General features: G+C 45.0%; 1 protein-coding gene across 3 annotated transcripts; it reads right to left on the bottom strand.

Annotated features, from left to right (window-relative positions):
- Positions 1-132: 132 nt before the first annotated feature.
- TMEM39A (transmembrane protein 39A) lies at positions 133-18,908 on the bottom strand. Of its 3 annotated transcripts, none has more exons than XM_079305646.1 (9): positions 18,766-18,908; positions 8,260-8,452; positions 6,510-6,732; positions 5,040-5,123; positions 3,482-3,624; positions 2,680-3,022; positions 1,687-1,874; positions 1,086-1,206; positions 133-554 (listed from the first exon to the last, which is right to left on the bottom strand). In XM_079305646.1, exons 2-9 carry the CDS (start codon positions 8,370-8,372, stop codon positions 321-323), a joined length of 1,449 nt encoding a protein of 482 aa, XP_079161772.1. In that variant the 5' UTR covers positions 8,373-8,452; positions 18,766-18,908; the 3' UTR covers positions 133-320. The 3 variants fall into 3 exon arrangements, with proteins under 3 accessions (XP_079161772.1, XP_079161770.1, XP_079161771.1); XM_079305644.1 differs by having other exon boundaries at positions 18,567-18,901; XM_079305645.1 differs by lacking the exon at positions 18,766-18,908 and adding an exon at positions 13,977-18,352.
- Positions 18,909-19,272: the final 364 nt, after the last annotated feature.

Below are 19,272 nucleotides of genomic sequence, written 5' to 3'. Positions count from 1 at the left end.
GATTACCAGCAGTTCTGTGAGCAAAGCAAACACAGTGACCACACACACAATCCTGTTGCTTCACATAGATATATGTATGGGTATAGGTATATGGTATATACACGTGGATTTTATATATATATAAAAAACACCTTGTTTATAAAGCAACATTTAATTGCCACTGGTTCCCTTCCCGCCCCACAAAAACAATAGTATACAAAATATAAAATATTTTAAATATTTATAAACGTTGCAAGAAAAAAATAGAACTGTACGAAAATATTTTTTTTTCTGAGGTTCCCTCCCTACCCTGTGGGATGAGGAAGAGAAGACTGGTCGGCCTACTGTGCCTTGAGTCCATAGTTGTTAAGTGGGTAGGAGTATGCCCTGCCTAACACTATCCGGTCCCGGAGGAGCTTAAATAAGACATAATAATTGCAGAAAAGTATGAGGGCCATGGAGAGGGTGTGGTTCCACTTCTCTGAGCGCAACAGGGAGTAAAGCTGGTAGCAGACCACACTGCCTTCGATGAGAATCAGCAGGTTGAGCAGCCGTAAGGGACGGTGAAAGAGGAACTGCAGGGAAAGAGTTAAGAAGAGATTTCTGTCATTTGTTGCTGGGTGGAAGTGAGGAGGAATATGGACATAATGCTGTCAAGGGACCACTGTGGGGCAGAAGCAATGCTTCTGCTCCAGCCACCACTAGCTGCTGCTTAGGCAAAACAGTAATAAACAAGGCATGTAGAAGTGGCATTTTGCTTGAGAAGGGGAAGCGGATGAAATAAACCTATCGGCCCGCTTTCACACCTTCCCATTTCCCTGAGAGGTGTTAACTAGAACCCTCTCAGGAGAATGCTACTGCCTGATGTGAGAGCTGTGTCACCTTGATGAGAAAGCACTGACAAGGCAGCCGTGGTTCCCATCTTGCCCAGAGGTCACTGTAAGACAGAATGGGAAAGCCCCACTGCTGCCAACATTTTGCTCAGCAGCATCAGCCTGTAATGGAACACTCAACTCTGCTTGCATGGTGTGCTCTGCTGCAGCTGGGTTTGAGCCTCTCCCCCCTCCCACAGCTGTAAGGTACCAAGCAAGAGAAGAGATACTTGCATAAAAGCGGGCATGGGACACGTCTGAAGGCACTGCTACGTTGTAAGGCCCAACTGCTTTATAAAGGCACCGGCTCCGTCGCACCAGAACTCCCTGTGGCCATATTGTGTTTTCTGACCAGCTGTGAGGAAACAATGCCAGAGTGTTACCATCTGTGCTCCCAACCCCCTGAATGATTGCTTATGGCAATGGACTGCATCTTGAAAAATACCAAATACCACAATGACATGTCCTAGCTTCCACCAGAGAAGCACTGAGGGGTGATCACAAGCCCATTCAATGGACTCAGTAATACGTACTAATGGCTCCCAGTGCAAGAACCTTGTCCACTGCAGTGGAGGGGGCCACCCTCTTCTGCTTAAGATACTCTCCAGTGGCCAAGAAGAATCTCAGTTTTTTTTTCTGGGAAGGAAGCAGCAGTGACTGGAATAGCTTGGACAGCTCTCTAGAGCAGCCATTTCTGTTTTCAGTGAACGAGGCCAGTAGAGTTGGGGAGTGGAGATGTGTCCTCAGTAGATAAACACTTCTGGTATTTGCTCATCTACTAGAACATCTCAGCCCCTTGCTAGGCATACCAAGCCCTACCCATCCCCACACTCACATGTGCTGTGGAGCATTGCTGTAGGAGCCGTGCTCTAGTTTCTGCCACTTGCCGAGGTGGGCGGCAGACCTGTGGAGCAGGTCACAGTACTTGGGAGGCAGCAGCTGCGTGGTGAGCATGACAAAGGCATTGATCCACACCATGATGAGGTGCTCACAGGACCAGCGCATGTCATAATACTGGGTGCTCTGTGAAGAGACCAGACAAGAACTTGGCACCACTGTCACAAAACAGAAGGAGGAATGACAAGGGATATACTGCATATGCTTCCACACCACACATTACAGGCATCTGCTTTTGGACTGGTGATTTTGGAGAGTTACAGCTTAGGAGACACTCAAGGCTCCCTTCTCCTTGAGCTGAAGGAGAAAGGGCAGGGGATGACGCTGCAGCTGGTGCATCTCCTCATCCAGCAGCAGCAGGTAACAAGGCAGTTTGCTTGCCAGAGAACTGCCTCAGGAGCACCAACTGCACCAAGACTGCTACATGGATTGTGGAGCCCTAGTGATTTCTCTGCACCAACTGGAGCTTGTTCAAGTTAGAGAACTGACAGATGAAAAAATACAACCCCCACACTCACAAGAGATTCTTGGATATAGTTTGCCAAGCGTCCTAGTTGGCTCTAACAGGCTGACCACCAAAGCCTATGATCCAAGAACTCAAAAGCAATGATGTTGGATCTGAGACAGTTAACAACAGGTTCTCTTTTCTAGGAAGAACACAGCTATCCATCTGCCTAAGATGGGAGTGGGAGAAGGGGAGTTAGTAAGTGGGGTGATGGGACTAGAGGTGCATCACATGTATGGCAATACCTATCTGCCAACCAGGAGCAGTACTAGTGCACTCCGGATGCAGCCATGCTCCGCTATCCGGGCTGCCAAAGGGGAGACAAAGAAAAGGGGAATTAACCAGGAATCTGGCCTGGAAGCAGTTCACACAACATTCAGAAGGAGACAGCGGGCAGGGGCACAAAGAGAGACAGACAACAGCTACCTTCACAAAGCACAGTGGCAGGAATGCCACATAGTAGGCACTGAAGAGAGAGTTGAAGAGAACTTCCTTGATCCTGCGGTTGAAGTCTGCTTTTAGACACTCCACCTCATTGCGGATGAGATCTGGGGAAAGGGGGCAGCTGTGGGTGGGGATAGATGTAGGATTATTGAACTGTTCTCTCAGAGATTCCCACAGAAGCGAGAAGAAGTCTTTGACCAGGCTGCTGACAGCTGAAGCCCCATCTTCTGCCACCTGGTCCTGTACCAAGTAACCACAGTCTGAAGGTAGAGGCTGTGCTCTGCTGTCCTGGTGGAAGCAGCACAGAGGGACGTAGACACCAAACCTGCCATGAAAGAAAGAAAACAATGGCTGAAATAACAGCCATCCCAACAGGGAATGGGGGCACCTCCTCAACAGATACTGGCTCTGACGAGAGTGACAGCACATAGGAACCCTCACTCCAGAAAGTAATAGCCAACTATTCTCCCCACTAAAAGCCCAGAGGCTGCAGCTTCAACACCTGTGTAGAGAGGCATTTTAAAATTCCATTTGTAGAACCAACAATCCCAAAGGCTCAGTTTTCAAGTGGCAATAAAGGCCCCTCACACACAGAGCAGCTGAGGCAATTCAATTCATCAGCTCAGTGCCACCTCCTCGCACCATCCCCCAGCCACTCTTGCTCCTTTTTAATCCTAAATTGAAGAAACACTACAGCCAACAGCTCTGCTTCCTACGCTGGCTCATGGCACCCCCAAGCAGCTATGCCCCCCCTGCCCAGAGGGTTCAAAGTGGTGTCACTCACGGGTAGCCCAGGAAGAGAAGGTTGAGAACAGAATGGCTGTGGAAGAGGTTGACCAGAGTCCAGCAGAGCACCCATCCACAGAGGGTGAGCAGCACCAGGCGCACCATGTAGCAAATCAGTGATGTTGCACCCACTTGAGAGGCCTGCAAATAGAGAGGAAACATTCAGCAGTCCTACAACAACCAGTGCTAGAAGATAAGCACAAGGGATGCCTGTGGAGGAGGAGCAGGGAGATGGGTGCCAGGAGGTACCAGAAGAGGGATAGTTGCCCCCTTCCTCTCACAAACAGGAAACTGATGCTCTTACAAATGTAAATGCCTTTGATTTTAAGGATTGATAGAATCCAAAAGACTGAAATAATCACAAGTTGTGGGGCATGACTAAAATAGAATTTTCTTCTTTTTTTGAAGAAAAATTCAGAGCTGCAAAGTAGAAAAATATTTTTGGTCAAGTCTCTTATACTCTGAAGATGGTCCAGGATGGCCTGAAACCCATTTCCTCTCTCTCTTTTCTTTAGAAGGATCAGATCTCAGCATTGTGAAAGGTCACAGTTCACAGATGAGGGAAGAGAAAATGTGCACCTTGTCAATCCCAAACCCAGCCTTCCATAATTTAGCTCTACTGGATATGCAGGCTGTAATGAAGAGAGGAGGCACCACAGAAAGCCTGATCCATTCTCCAGAGGTGAGAAGGAAACTGAATTATGAAAAGATTCTTAAGGGTTAGAGCCCATACAGGGCAAGCACAAGAACCTGCATGGAAGATTTCAATGCAGAAATTTCAGTCTATGTGAAGTTTTACAGAAAATGGGAACATAAGCAAAAATGGATGGAATCAGATGAAAAGAGACCTTCAGAGTTCCCACGTCCTCTATTCATCTATTCAACAGGACGTAACTGTTCCTTTATTTAATTTACTTCTTTTTAAACACTGCTTCATTGCTTAGCCTAAAGTTGTATTAACCATTTCAGTGGACAAAATTTCTATTTTTCTGAAAATGACCTTTTACAGTTATCTAATTTGGCCTGGTTCTGCTCCCACAAACACAGAGAAGGTCTCAAAATCTGTGGTGACATGACCAGAGTCTGAGTTACTGAGTAACCAGAACTGGAAAAGCAGTTCTACCAGTATTCCTATTCACTTCAGTGTAGTCTGTTATCCTCCTCCTCCTGACCTTTCCTCCTATGATTTCCTGTTCATTCTTCTTGTCTTGGCCAACCTCCCTATTTGCCTTTTTTCTACCTGACTTGCAATTCTCTCAGCCACTTCTCTAGAATGAGATAGTGGGATACAGTATTGTACCTGCAGAGATAAATAAGCAAGTGGGACCATTTAATGTCCTCACAGATGCAGAACCAGAGCTATCCAATACTATGGGACATAATTGGTCTCAAGAAGAAAACTCCAAGGCAGAAGGGCATCCTCAAAATCTTAGTCCTTTACATTCAGACTCTTCTAAGGGAAGAAACTCTCCAACCTGCAAAATTTTCTTAAGCCATGGATGACTATGTTCTGCAGCAAGTGCTACAGGCAGGAGAGGGAACAATGGGAATGTTACCTCAGAGATAATGGCCCACACCAGCCTCCGTGCCAGCATCACTGTGATGAACGCTGCCAGGTGGTAGTCAATCAGGTGAAAATTCTGAAAGAGGAAAGAAAAAAGGTCTTCACCAGAAAAAGGGACTCTGACACCACCCAGATGGGGTGGAACTAGAAAGCTGGCTGCTGTGGAGTACATTAGGACTGTTAGGACCTCACATAAACATTCCCCAAATCTCTCTATTAGGGATGAGGTAAAAGCAATAAACATTAGTAACACAGGAATGTCTGTCTCCAGAAGCAAGATTTCCTCCACAGGGAGATTCCTTCCCATGCAGAGGTCCACAGAAAACAAAACAAAACCACACTTCAGGCAGGTATTTGTGGGGTCAAACGGACATCTAGAACTAGAATCCTATCACAGAGAATAGGTTGCAGATTCTCCACAGAAAAGGCCCTGAGCAACCAGACAAAGGGCAGCCAAACCAGAGTCCAGAGTGAGTATACTAGCTTACTTTCCTTCTTGGTCTCAAAAATTGTCTGCAGCAACCACTGCTTCCTGATGAAACCAAGTTGATCTGAGAAACCTCATCTTCTTTGGTCATGGAGAAGTTCTCTAGGTGCAACAAGTTAGATACAGCTCTTACAGCTTTTCAGTGAATCCATACATACATTCTGGCCAGAGGAGTTAGTAGACTCTAAATAATAGACTACTATTTGGTACTCTGAATAGTTAGTAGACTGCTGTTTGGTACTTCAAGGACACTTTGGGTAAAAAAGAATGCTTGAGTTGTGATAAATAATAATAGACAAATAAGCGTTAAATACTGCCAGGTATGGAGCCCCAAACAGAATGCTTAGATTTCTAAGCCAGCTGTGTCCAGCATGGCAGAGCTGAGCAAAAGACTGGTAACTAGAACACCAGCACCACCTGTCGGCACGAGGGGCCACCTCGTGCTTCCAAACAGCCTTTAGGACACGGTTCCAGCTGCACAGGCTGGCTTTGCTCACGTGAGGCTCACTAGCTCACAGGCCGCTTATTGGGGCACAAACACTGAAACTGAGGAGGTTTAGAGCTTTATGTAAGCTGAGGATCTGACCCTCTCCCAGCTGTGCTGCTGACTTGCTGTGGGATCCTAACAAAAATCTGCACATCTTCCTTCTCTGTTGTTTTGACTGGCAAGGGGCACTCATAGCAGCAGACAGCTCCTGGAGTCTCAGCTCTGTGTCAAAACTACAAGCTAGCTAGACCATGCAAACATGCAGAAGAAATTTCCCCAGAAGGAATCCTGCTGATTCCTCTCTCTCACCTGCCATGTATTTTCTCCCCTGTAAATAGGCGGTGACATGGCCCTAACTGATGGGGGTGCCTGTGAACTCCAATTCACTCCCTTCACATCAAATGCTTGGTGATTCCTGGACTGAAGAAGCATGAAAATAAGCTGTGTAATGAAAAAGCCCAAGTGATGGCACTTGCTGAGGAACTCACCAGTGAGGTGCAGGAAGCAGGGTGATTGTATGGGTACCACCAGACAGTCTTGTAGATGTTGATGTACTGAATGAAGAGGGCTACCAGAAGATAGATGAAGAACAGGAATTCAAAGAGAAGGCTGCCATCCAACGGCAGTTCAGGGATCCGGCAGTGACGCACAGGCTCTGGAGTAATCAGTGTTGTGATCGGAGGCGCCGAGAGGCTGATGGCACTACCATTCCTGAAGCAGATGGACATCACTTACTTGGTAAACATTCTACATCATCTCTGACATTTTCCAGGATAGAGTACTTGAGGTTGTGATTTTGAGAGTGGGCATTACTAGAGGAGAGGTGACAGCAGTCTTGAATTCATATTTCTGATATAAGGCTGGTGGTGAGCTCCATCATCTTAGCTCAGACAAAGCCCTTATCCAGAATTTTCTATGGACGACAGCTTGATCTGTCAGAAGTGCTGTGATATGCCCAGCAACATTTTAGTAAACTTGCAGATTGAGGAGCAGAGATACAGAGAAAAAATATTTGCTATACCAAACACTTAATATTGGCTCTTTCCACCCACCACCTGGACATTACAGTAGCACCCAGCCTCCTTCTCCAGCACAGCAAAGTGCCCACTGTCCTTCTGTTCACAGCTTCTCTTTTTAAAAGAGGAGTAACTAAAAATGGAATGGAGTAGTTCAGCCACTTCCTAGAGGCTAACCTCTCAAGTGTTCTCAAACTTCCTTCTTTTTTAGCTTTTAGAGGAGGCTAGAGCAACTAAAAGCTCTGGCATACTGAACTGGTGGAGGAACTATGTTGTGTCTGACTGAAGATAAGCAACGCTCTCCCAGGACCCTGGGGCCCTGACTCCACAGTCTCAACAGTCACTTGCTTCTCAAGAACCTCAAACCGTGCTATCTGTCCCTCTGCCCAAGGCAGAGAAGTCTGTAAAGGCCAAAGCTAAATGGCTTGAAGTTCTCTACACTTTAAGAATGAACCTATACCAGGGCCCTAGCATGCAGCAAATAGCTTCTCTAGTCTGCAAACTTTTTTACAGAAATAAGTAATGCTGGGTCCTTTCAGTTTTTATACCAAATGTGGTAATCTCAATGTCACTGTGTGTGTGTTCCTGTTTCAGCCCCCAACTTCCCCAGAAAATACAGGTCATCTTTACCAGTTATGAGAATTAGTTTCAGCTGCAACCAGCAGGTATAAAGCAGAATATGGACATCCTCCTGCCCTGCCTTTTTATTATGTAGGAGAAGGAGTCACAGCTGTGCTCTGATATGTCACACTAATTCCCCAGGGCAGAGAAGGCAATTGAGTGAGATAAGGACTCATCATTTGCTAGGACTCACTGCTCTGGAAACTGCTGCAGGGAAAGACAAATGGAGTACTGTGTGATTTCCACCCCTGGCTGTTGTGACCACAATGAGTGGTGAAGGGGGGGCTTGAGACCACTTCCACAATTCCCTCCATGGGGCCGGTTTTAACACATCAAGTCAAAAGAGGGGCTGCAGAGGGAAGCATGTACCACAGCAGAGCTGAGAAGAGAAGCTGGAAGAGATTTGTCACACAGGACTTGTTCCCTCTTGGATAAGCCGTTTCATAATGCCTCAGCGGCAGGCTCAAGGTTCCCCTCTCCCAAGCCCTCACTTTCACCGCAAATCCATGCTCCCGGCACAGGGTTCAGGGTGGATCAAGGCTCCTTGTTTTCAGTGCTGTCCCAGCCACAGATGTCTCAACAACCCTGCCTTTATTCTCACCTGTTTCTCAAACCAGTACCGTTTCCACAGCTCCCACCAACCAGAGTCTGGAGAGAAGGCAAAGCTGAACGGCTTAGCTGCTGCCGGCTGGGTCCCCTCCTTCCACCGGGCATGACCAGGAACCAGTCCACTTCCAGTGCCTCCAGCAGGCTGTGCCCTGACACCCAGACAAGATCCAAAAGCCTTCCGAAACCTGCAAAGGAGGCAGAAACATCACTTAAACTTTAAACTTCTGGTCACACTCACCCAGTTCACACTCCAGCCAAGCAAATTCATGCAGAAGGAAATCACTCTCATATACTCAGAGCCTTGTAGGACAAACATTACCACTCTAAAACACTGTGCCACTTCAATGGCAGCAGATCAGTGTCTAGTTGCACACCCAGAATGAGTACCACTGACACTGCGTCTCTAAAAAGGGGGTGCTTACATTAGCCATCAACAACTGACAACACTTATTGCTGGCTGGAAAGCACCACTGAACATCTCCAGAACCGGAGATGACACAAACGTGCTTTATTTCAAAAGCAATCCTGGGAAAAGCCCTCTCCATGTTGTGGTGGAGCTACTAGAGATTCACGGCTCTTTTTAGGCACCCAGCACGTTACTTTCCAGGCTTTGATGCTGGTAGGTAATTCGGACACCCTCTGGCAGAGCTCTGAACAGACAGACTGGTGTCCTTGAAGGAAACCGCATACTTCAGCACCTTTCTGTGCTAAGAATGCCCAAATGACACCAAGGTAATACATCCATTTAAAAGTGGGTTTAGTTAGCAGCGAAGTGCAGCAAAACATACGCGTATGCATGTACTTCAAATGCACATATGGGCAGTCACACAACCCAGCCCTGAAAAGAAAAATCATTCAGAAGTAAACTTGTACATATTTATTTATCCATTTATTTTTAATGAAAAATTTAATTCTATTGATTTCTTAAAATAAACTACTAAGAGAAGCTGGACAACTCAGAACATCAGAAACAATGGTGTAGTTTCTGGCACAGATTTTATCACTTCCCATACGATTTTTCTTCTATTTTACTGGTCTCCCACGACACTGCAAGAATTTTGGCAGTCAGGAAAGTTTCCAATGGAAACACATAGAAGACATAAGAGAGCGAAGGATTGAACTGGAGTGCACGTGTGCTGTACAGGAACAAGACACCAAGTGAGCATCTCACTACAAGGACTTTGGTGTGTCTGTGAGCCTAGAGTCTAAATCAGCTGCCCTTTTGGAAAAATATCATAGCAGGAACCAACCCAGAAGCCAAAAATTCACACCCACCTTCTAGGAAACTCTAGATGTAGCTTTGAAATGTACAGATGGAACCTATGGTCTATTTATAATTCAGTCATCACCTCCTTTAAAATCCTGAGAAATCACAGCTGGCAGAAATGCCAAAAGGTCTCAGTGAGTCACAGGACTGTTATCATGAACTATGCAGGAGTACTTCTCTAAAAAATTCCCTCAAAGAATTACCCTTTGTATTAGAATTTCCCAACCTTCATCTCTACTCCAATAAAGAACTGTCATGACTGAAACCAGGATACCAATTCTTTAACTTTCAACAAAAATCAAGATGTTTCAAAGGATGAATGGTTTCTGCATATCCACATGAAAGTCACTTGGAAAAATCAAACCAAACCAAACCCAAAAAAACACACCAAAAAACAGAGATGCAGGAGAGAGGGGAAAAAAAAAAAAGGAGATGTGAAAATGCACAAAAGGTGAGCAAACATTGGAGAATTTTGGTTTTGAGGTAAACAGTGTGTTTTGGCAGACTTTAAAACTCTCATATCTCCAGTATGAACACAACAGAGATTGAAGCCTTCCTTATCTTTCTAGTCAAGCAAGACTTTAAAGCTTTCAGATAATTTTCCCTAGGATGTTCTCGAGTTTTATTTGTATTTCAGGAATGAAATATAAACAGCAAAATTCTCCTGCATGTGTAAGGTGAGCAGGGGCAGCAACAAATAATATAGAATTCACTTAGGGTATTCAGACACTTCTGATAAGCAGCTAAGTGAAGGAAAAAAAATGAGGAAAAACCCACAAAAAAGCCATTTTAAGCCAAATTTAGCTACCACAGGGACTGTGGTAGCTGAAACAATTGGTCTGATTCAATCTGCAGAGTATTTATGATAACGGATGCAATATGATGGTGGTCTAATTAGTGCTATTAACAGTGGAAGGTATTTTAAACCATGTTCAATAATTCATCTAAATAATTGAACAGGTCTCATTAGTATCACCCCATTAGTATACCTCACTTGGACACAAAGTAATTGCAATTACAACCCCTGGCTTTGCAAACCAGTAAAATACAGATATCTAACAGAATAAACAGCTGCCCATGGAAAGAAGCCACCCTTGACCATCACTGAACATATTTTAAATGCACTTCAATGAGCCCTTTCACAGTGATTCATGAACATATAGACTGGGCAATTCTCCAAGCCAAGCTTTACAGAACTTTACCTTACTGGAGTTAGATTAAGTTCGGTAGGCATTTGTTGGAGCAAAATCTGCCTAAGAACCATTCCTTTTTTGTTTGTTTTTATTTTGTAAAACTAGCCACACAAAACTGAAACTCCACAGATAAAACTAAACAAAGCAGTGAGATTACAGATCAGATTGAATCTAAATCTGCTTTTCTTGGCCTTGAACCAATCAACGGCCCTCCGTTTTGAGGAGAAAGACCTGGGGAAAGCCTTTTTATAGCTTTCAATTAATAAACGAAGGTATTATTCTACTTTGAAAAACACGTGAACAAGGAAAATAAACCATAAACCAAATAAACCCCTTTCTCCAACAGATATTCCTAGTCATACCAAGTATTAATGAAGACTCTGTCCTGCTCCCTTCTCTGTTTGCATTCCCCACCCCATCAGTCATCTTATTTTATACAGTAATGCAGAAAAAGTGAGTAATGAAAGATAGAAGATTTTCCTGACAAGACTCTTCAGTCCATTAATGTGATCCCACACTGTTTTTTCCAGTTCACCTGCAATTTCCCTCAAAAAATAAGTCACATACTTGTAATCCCTTCATCCTCAAATCCTCAGAACCAATACTACCCAGCCTCCAAGATCTCCCCTCTGAAGCAGGTATGGGCATCATAAAAACACAGGCAGGATCGGGAAAGCAGCTATAGAACAGCAGAAAGTGGTTCTGCCCATGCACAGGGAATGGATGTGGGTATGGACAGCTCTTGGGTCCTAGGGTAGACCATGCTTCAGCACAGAAACAAAACCTTCATTTGTGACACAGTTACAAGAAAATCCAGATACAGAAGGCATCAGATGCTCTGATTTCCAGTTCCTGCTTGTAAGACTACAGAAAGGACTTGGTAATTTTATTTTTTTTTCTGTGCCGCAATACCCGTCCTGCCCATCAGCTCCCCAGCTACCCTGACAAGGCAGAATTAAGGCAGGCAAGAAACACAGCTGTGTGCAAGACTTTACTGATAACAAGCTAGGCAGACAAATTATTCACCAATTCAGATGTGAAGCAGTGTGCAGCCCTGTCCCAAGGATCATCACTCAGAATCATGTTCCTGCATTTAGAGCTGCCCAAACAGCTCTTTCAAGAGGCAAATCAGGAGAGAGTTAGTGACTCATCAGAATGGAAAGTGTGCCTGGCTCCCCATCTCTTCACTGGACACACTACAAAGCTCAGTCAGTTATTTTGATGGCGTTAACATTTTTTAGTTGGAGAAAACTCCAAGCCTCTCTAGTCCTATCGGGATGCTCACTGCACTGAGACATTAGAACTCCCAGAAGCTGGAAAACTTTCAAGTGGCTCTCCTTGGCTCCACAAGTCCTACAACCAGTTACTCGCAAGGGCAGAAAGGGAAATGTGACCACCCTCACTTGGTGCAATGTGGCTCAAGAAGGTCTCTCACTGCAACTTCTCATCTCAATTAAAGCAACCCTCTTCCTGCTGAGGAAGCACATGACAGCTGAGGGTGAAACAACACATGGCCTCTGTGGTGAGGGACTCTGCCTCCTCCACAGCAACACAAACACTCCCAGCAAGACTTTCCGTTCAGGGTGTCCCATGCCTTATGGAAACACACCTGCCACATGTGCAGAGCTCCCTCACAGGGAAGCGACCCCCATGACCCCCATGACGTGGCTGCAGAGCACTGACACAAAGCACAATTCATTTCTGAAACTGAAAATGCTCTCTTGGTTGCTAATGTTCTCAATTAAACTCACTTCAGTTGGTCAGCCTAACCCTAAACTTGCAGTTGTCCAGCAATCCTAATATCTTTGCAAATTATTACACAAGTTTTCCTTTGGACTTTGAGAGTACTAGTTACTATAGGTTATTTTTACTTCCTCTTAGTGTGAACCTCTTATTTATTTATTTAAATTAAAATAAAAAACAGCCAAAACCCCAGTTTAACAGCTGGAAAAACAGGCACAAAGCTAGTTATCAATTCACCCAACAACACTAAAAAGAAGAAAAACACTATCAGAGAGCCAAGGGACAGTGATGGCTGCACCTAAGTCTTGGTCACAAGGCCATCTTGTCAGCACTCCCACATCTGCCACACCAGAAGCCAAAAAGATGCAAAACTTTTGTGAAAGCCCCAGCTGGTCTGGGGATAAAATAAGCATTTGGTTGTTGCGAGGGTGGAAACAACCGACAGGTTATCAAATGGAAAGCTAAATATTTGGCTTGCACAGAGCTGCCCCAGTGCTAAGTCAACACAACCTTTCAACTCCTGCTGGATCCAAAGGCACACACCCACCACGTGGTCCAGAACTGGGAGGCAAAACCGGTTAGGAGGGAGGTCTCAAAGTCAGCACATTTTCCAAGTCCTCATGCCATACACAGCGATGGATTAAGATGGGGATTTGGCACAGAGAAAAAGAAACCCCCTGAAGAGGAGCCCAAACACCATCAAAGAGGAGAGCTGGGTGGGGAATCACCACTGTCAGGTGGTGACTAATTTTTGCTCAGTGACTAATAACCTCCTCTGTAAAAACAAAACTATCCCATCAAGATCATGTCAGTGTAGGCTCTTCTGATACAGCACAACTCTGGCTGAAGAGGCTCCATCTATCAGTTCCTTTACACAGACGCCAAAACCAAAGGGTTGAAGTAGAAAGATTGAAGCAAGAATTAAAAAACAGCATAGGTACTGTATGACTTATTTCAAGTGTTTTCTGCAAGGAAGACTAGAGCTAAGCAGAAAGGTAAGTGGGAAAAATAAAAGTTTAGCTAAAGACAAGGGGAAGGTGGCACCTGCCATTTGTAGCTGCCACAGTACTTCAAATACCCACACACAAAAACAAGAACAGGAAAGAAAGGTTTTTCAGGAAAAGCCTCTCAAAGTTGAAGTGCAGTAAGCTCATTTGGCTCATTTTGCTGACATGCTCAAGGATAGGATATAGATTTAAGTTCTTAATACTCTAGATAAACAAAATTATCCAAGATACTGAAAAAAAAAAAAACCAACAGATAAATCCTGTACATGCCCTAAAAATCCCCTCAAAGACCTTACTTTAGGGGTGCAAGGAAGAAATTTCCAGAGGTATGCAGGCAATAATGTCCTCTTCAGAATATAGAAAATTTCAGGGTTTTGTGAATTGGAAGAAAGTTGAAACAAACACTAAGAACTCTAAATAAACCTCTGGCAAGTACAAGAACAAAACTACAGTCCCTGGTGTCATAAAATATTATTACCTTATATTACCATATAATTACCTTGTGCAACTAACTGCTGCAGCAGGTCAAAGCAAACAGATTAGGAAGATTTCAATGAATGACTGTAATAATTCTATGAATGAAGACAAGAGAATTTATATCCCAAAAGGAAGTTAAAAAAACCAAAACAAAGCCATAATGCAAGACCCTCAAGGCTCAGCAGCTCCAAGTGGCTAATAGCACTCCTCATCAAGCCAACAAGTGTTACACAGCTAGCAAGACAAACATTTTCTTTGGCTTCTTCTGATGCATACAGCAACACTCACAGCCAAATAATGGATCTGGGAATAAAGAAAGCATTGGCTTGTTCTCATGTGAGAACAAGACAGAATTGCAAAGTTGAGCTTTTACAGCAGCAGAGAGAAATGCAGGCCTAACCAGTTGGGTCACAGTCTATTTCCATCGTAGAGCTCCCATGCTTCTGAATTGTGTGGGGAAAGGGACAGCAACTCCAGCCTGATTCAGAGTTAGAGGCACAAACTAAAGAGCTGGAGGGAATTACTGAGTCAGACAGTTTTCTGAATATGTAACAACACAGAAGTTTTAACTCCAACTCCATATTACTGATAGAAACTGAAGTTCTGAATAGAATAGGACAGTGGCTGGGAAGTGAATCACAAGGGCAGTGTTTTAGCAGACACAACGCAGACTATCAAAACTGGCCGATAATACAATTTATCAACATGCATTCACACCTAAGTATATCTTGCACAGGGCTCTTCAGTAAACATGCACAGCACAGCTCTGCTAAAACACAGATCACTCTCTATTACACCATGCCACATGCAGTAACTGGGAAAGGCAGGGAATTTTAGGTATGGCCACTGAAAAATTTTGTTTCTAAGATAACAAGGCAAACGCATAACAAAACAAATCACTACTGAGGGGGAAAAAGAAGGAAGAAAACATAGAAGATGTTCATGTTTTAAGAGCCCATCTTAAAATCTTACATCAAGCAAGCCACCAAAATATGCATTGTCCTCCCAACCTGAAGACAAACCCGCAGTCTAATGGCCTGAGCACAGGCCAGGATATCTTTTGCTTTTTAATCTTTCCTCTTCAACTGACTTCCAGGGAACTTGTTTTAATACTACAGACCTCAGTTTCCTTATCCAAAACAGGATAAACTGTTCAGCAAGTACTTCTCCTCCCAAGGGTCTCTCTATGTAGTAGTAGATATTTTTTACTGTATTATTTTAGCACTTTAGACAAGCTTTCTTTAAAAGAAACAGAAGCAGCTTTCCTGCTGGTTTTGTTACTCTGCCAATCCCTGTGTTTAATTTAATAGAGATCAGCCATGATTACAAATCATTGGGAGTCACTGGGATTTTTCTATTTTGTTCTCAATTAGCTAAAAATAAGGCAGGCATCTGCCATCTGTAGCAATGAGCTTGAATGCATGAAGAAGAACACAAGTTAAAAACCACTTTCTTGAGCTTACATCAAGTCATCACACTGGGATTCACAGCAGAAAGTATCTGTGAGACAATGCCTTGCACATCCCCGACACTGCAGAAAAGCAACAATATTGCAGGGAATTTTAAACAACTCGTAATTTGTATAAATAATAAATTTGCATTGAAATATAAACCACATATGAGAATGCATCGATTCTCCTCTATTTGCCTCTTAAACAACAGGTTCAGGTGATATAAAAATTCCCCACAAAACAGTAAGTCTTCAATTCAATCTCCATGACTTTGGTAGGCAGGACCCAGAACTTCACATGACTGTTTACAGAGCAACTAACCCAGCAGATTGAGAAAATGCAATAGGAAACACTAACCCTTTGTATAATTAATTATACTGAGACTAATCCAGCTGTCTGAATCTGGATCCATACTCTCTTATATGTATTTCTAGGCAGCAGATGTCTACCGACAATTTTGCTTTACACCAACAATTCCAACCTTCCCTGTATACACGGATGCCACTGCACCCTGTCTCCCAGGACAGGTCTCCTGACCAAGCTGCATAATACTCCCTTCTCATCAGAAGTCTTGTTTTAACTTGCAATACCCAAAAAAGTCAAGAAAAGGCTGGTAACTCACCAATGACAACAGCCCCCAAAGAATGGCATGAAATCTTCCAGGACAGTTTGTGAAAGCTAATGAGTTATTTTCCCAAGTCACACAGCTACTACAGATTTACCTCTGATTTTAAAAATCCACCTGCTAACAGCTACACCCACTTACCTAACTGTGGTAGGGTTAGAAATAAATGGACTAAAGTTCCAATTTTAACTGTCAGAAGAAAACTTCTTCCAGGATTTCATGATTCTGAGGCACAGAGAAAGGACTGGGACTATGGAACAGGATAGTCTCAGAATCACTACTACCTTGTTGCTTCCCACCATATCCATCTTTAGGAATTGTAACTCTACTGGGGAAGTTCTGAGTGGCCCAACTGGTTTCTGAACAGAAGGCTTATGGAAACAGGAAGCCACTGTAAAAAACATTTCTGGCACATTGGCTGTATTGTCAAACATCCAGATTTGGTGCCTACAGAAAGAAATAAAGCATTAAGTTTTATGACAACCAGGTTTGAGTCAATATGCATTACATATCCCTTCAGAGAAAGATTTGTGTTCAGTGCTGCTCAGTTTCAAAACCAGCAAAAAGGTGTAGGGCTTCCCCTTTAAACACTACACACATAAGTTAATAATCTAAAATTTCAGAACAAAGAAGAATGTCTGAAAAATGCATAGACAAAAAAAGTGATTAGGCCTATCTGCTTTTGAGTGGTACATAACAGTACACCTATACTAGCAATGTTACATCAGCACAAATGTTGCTAATACAGGCAGGCCAGTAAGATGAGAATCACTTTATTTCCTTAGCTACCACAGAATTTACTGTGGTAAATGTCATTAGTGTCTCTGAAAGACAAATAATTCAGCAAGGTGCTAATCTGTATGATGCAAAAAGTTTTTATAAAAATGTATCATCTTACAAGCAGAATAGAAACATGGTCTGCAAAGTAGGAAGCAAAATGTTTTATCTCCATTTTACAATCAGAAAGACTAAATATAAAAAAAAGCAGTAAAAGGCCTGCATTTTTGAAATTATTAATGATTTTGGATGCACTGGTTGAAACAGCACAGACACCTTTGTTAGTAGAAACATGGACCCCCAGAGCTTCTGAAAGTCAGGTCTCTGCAAGTCTTCAAAGAGACAATCAGGAATGTGCTGTACAGCAGGCACACAGTAGTTCTCTATGGTCTTGAATGGAGTACATGCTGAGCACAGATCACTGTGTCAGCAATATCATCTGAGCTTCTCTGTTGTTACAAATAAATCAAACCTAGAAAACATTACCACTCAATATGCTGGGCTGTAAAGCAAAACCTGAGGCAAAGAAGCTCAAGAACAGAAACAAGGAGTAGCAGCATCTTCTACCTGAAAAAATTCCAGTCAAATAAGAGCCAACAAGTAGCAGGCGGAGTTTCAGCCCAACCCCCCAGAAGGGTCATCATCACCTGGCTACACACCAGTGAGCCCAGATTTTACCAGCAAAGTATCGTCCAAGCACCTTGGCTGAAGGAGCCTGCACCCCAAAAGTTCAAGCTGGAAGGGGAAATGAGTGTCAGAAACAGTCCAACAGCAGGAGTGCCAGGAGGTGAGCCATGGAGCAGACTGTGGGTTAAAAAGGGCTGATGTCCTCTGCCTTCAGCATCCTGTGAAACTGGAGCTGAGCCATTCCTATCCCATCCCTGTACTACTGCATCCCTCTCCCAGAAAATGACTTCTGGTTACAGTTAGTTAACAGACAGAAGAGATAGTTACAGAAGGGATGCCTGGTCTCCAAAAATTTCATAACTCACCCCTTAGTAACACAGACACCTCATTTCTTCACTTAACAGTCGTAACAGAAGACAAGGACATGAGCGGCCCCTTACTCCCAATGGAAAGCATGCATGACAGCAATCAGAGATTGCAAACAAAGCTGCCTCTGTTTCCGCAGTACGTTCATACGTTAAAACGATGCTGGAGTAGCAAAGGAGCTGCCTCACATAATATGGAAAATCATGTGCCCAACTGCTAGTCTTTATAAGGGAGAATTATAGATACACAGTTTCCTCTGCGGTACAAAAAAGAACAGCGACAGAAATGTCCACCCACATCTATTCTGGAAACGGTACCTTATGGCGGGTTGGATTTGTCTGGACTTACAGAAGATTGCCTCAGCTCTTCATCTTCCACAGGACAGAGCCCTTGCAAGACTGGTTGCTTAGGGACGGCGTTTTAAAAGCCCACAGCACACATTCCCGTGACCCCAGCCCGACTTCTTCGGATTTAATCCTCAACCCTCCTTCCACAAAGCACCCAGCTCCCAGCAGCATAGGCAGACCTCCAGCTTTAACCTAAACACAGCAGGAAATGTCTCAAAGGAGAAGCCCGGGAAACAAATGCCGTAGCTTACAAGTTGGACGGAACAAACCCGACAGAAGCCGCCCTACCACTCACTCCCACACAGACCTACACCAAGTTTCGAAGGGGGACTCCGGCGGTCACAGCCCGCCGCCCGCCTGGATCGCCGTGGTTTTCCCGGCACGGCGCTGCCCGCGGGAGCGGCGGGGCCGGTACTCACACATCCAAGCGCGGTCGGCGGCGCAGCTGGGGCATCAGCCGGCAGCGGGCTCCCCTCCGGCGGTGGCCTCCCCTCCGGCGGTAGCGGCCCGGCGGTGAGCCCCGGACACCGCAACGCCGGCCCGTACGGGGGGAATGAGGCTGCGGCCGCGGCGGTGGGAGCCCCTCGGAGCGTCCCTCCTCCCGCCGGGCAGACCCACCTCGCCGCAGCCACCCGGCGGGGCAGGACCAGAGGAAAGGAAAGGAGGGGAAGAGGAGGCAGGCGAGCGGGTCCGGCCTCGGTGCCCCGGCGCGGGCCTGCACAGCGCCGGCTCCCCGGGAGACGTGGCAGTGAGGGCTGATGCTCTCATCACACGGCGACAGCGCCGGCGGCCCTAGGCGGCCGCGGCCGGCCCAGGGAGGGCAGGAGCCGCGGGGTGGGGCGGCGGCCGGGCCGCGCCGCCATCTTGGTGGTGGCAAGCGGGGCTCCGGCGCCTCTCAGCCGCCGGCTTGGCCTCGCTGCTGGAGCTCCTCAGGTGGGTGCTCCGCCATCACAGGTTGAAATAGATACAGAAAGCTCCACACCGAATCACACAATCAATCCGGTTGGAAAAGACCTCTGAGATCACGGAGACCAACCTATGACTGATCACCATTTTATCAACCAGACCATGGATAGCACTGAGTGCCACATCCAGTCTTTCTTCCTTAAACGCCTCCAGGCACCG

The sequence above is a fragment of the Erithacus rubecula genome, assembly GCF_903797595.1.
Source record: "Erithacus rubecula genome assembly, chromosome: 1".
NCBI classification, from domain to species: domain Eukaryota; kingdom Metazoa; phylum Chordata; class Aves; order Passeriformes; family Muscicapidae; genus Erithacus; species Erithacus rubecula.
The sequence above is the reverse complement of the archived record's forward strand: the minus strand, read 5'-3'. Positions and strand labels throughout refer to the sequence as shown.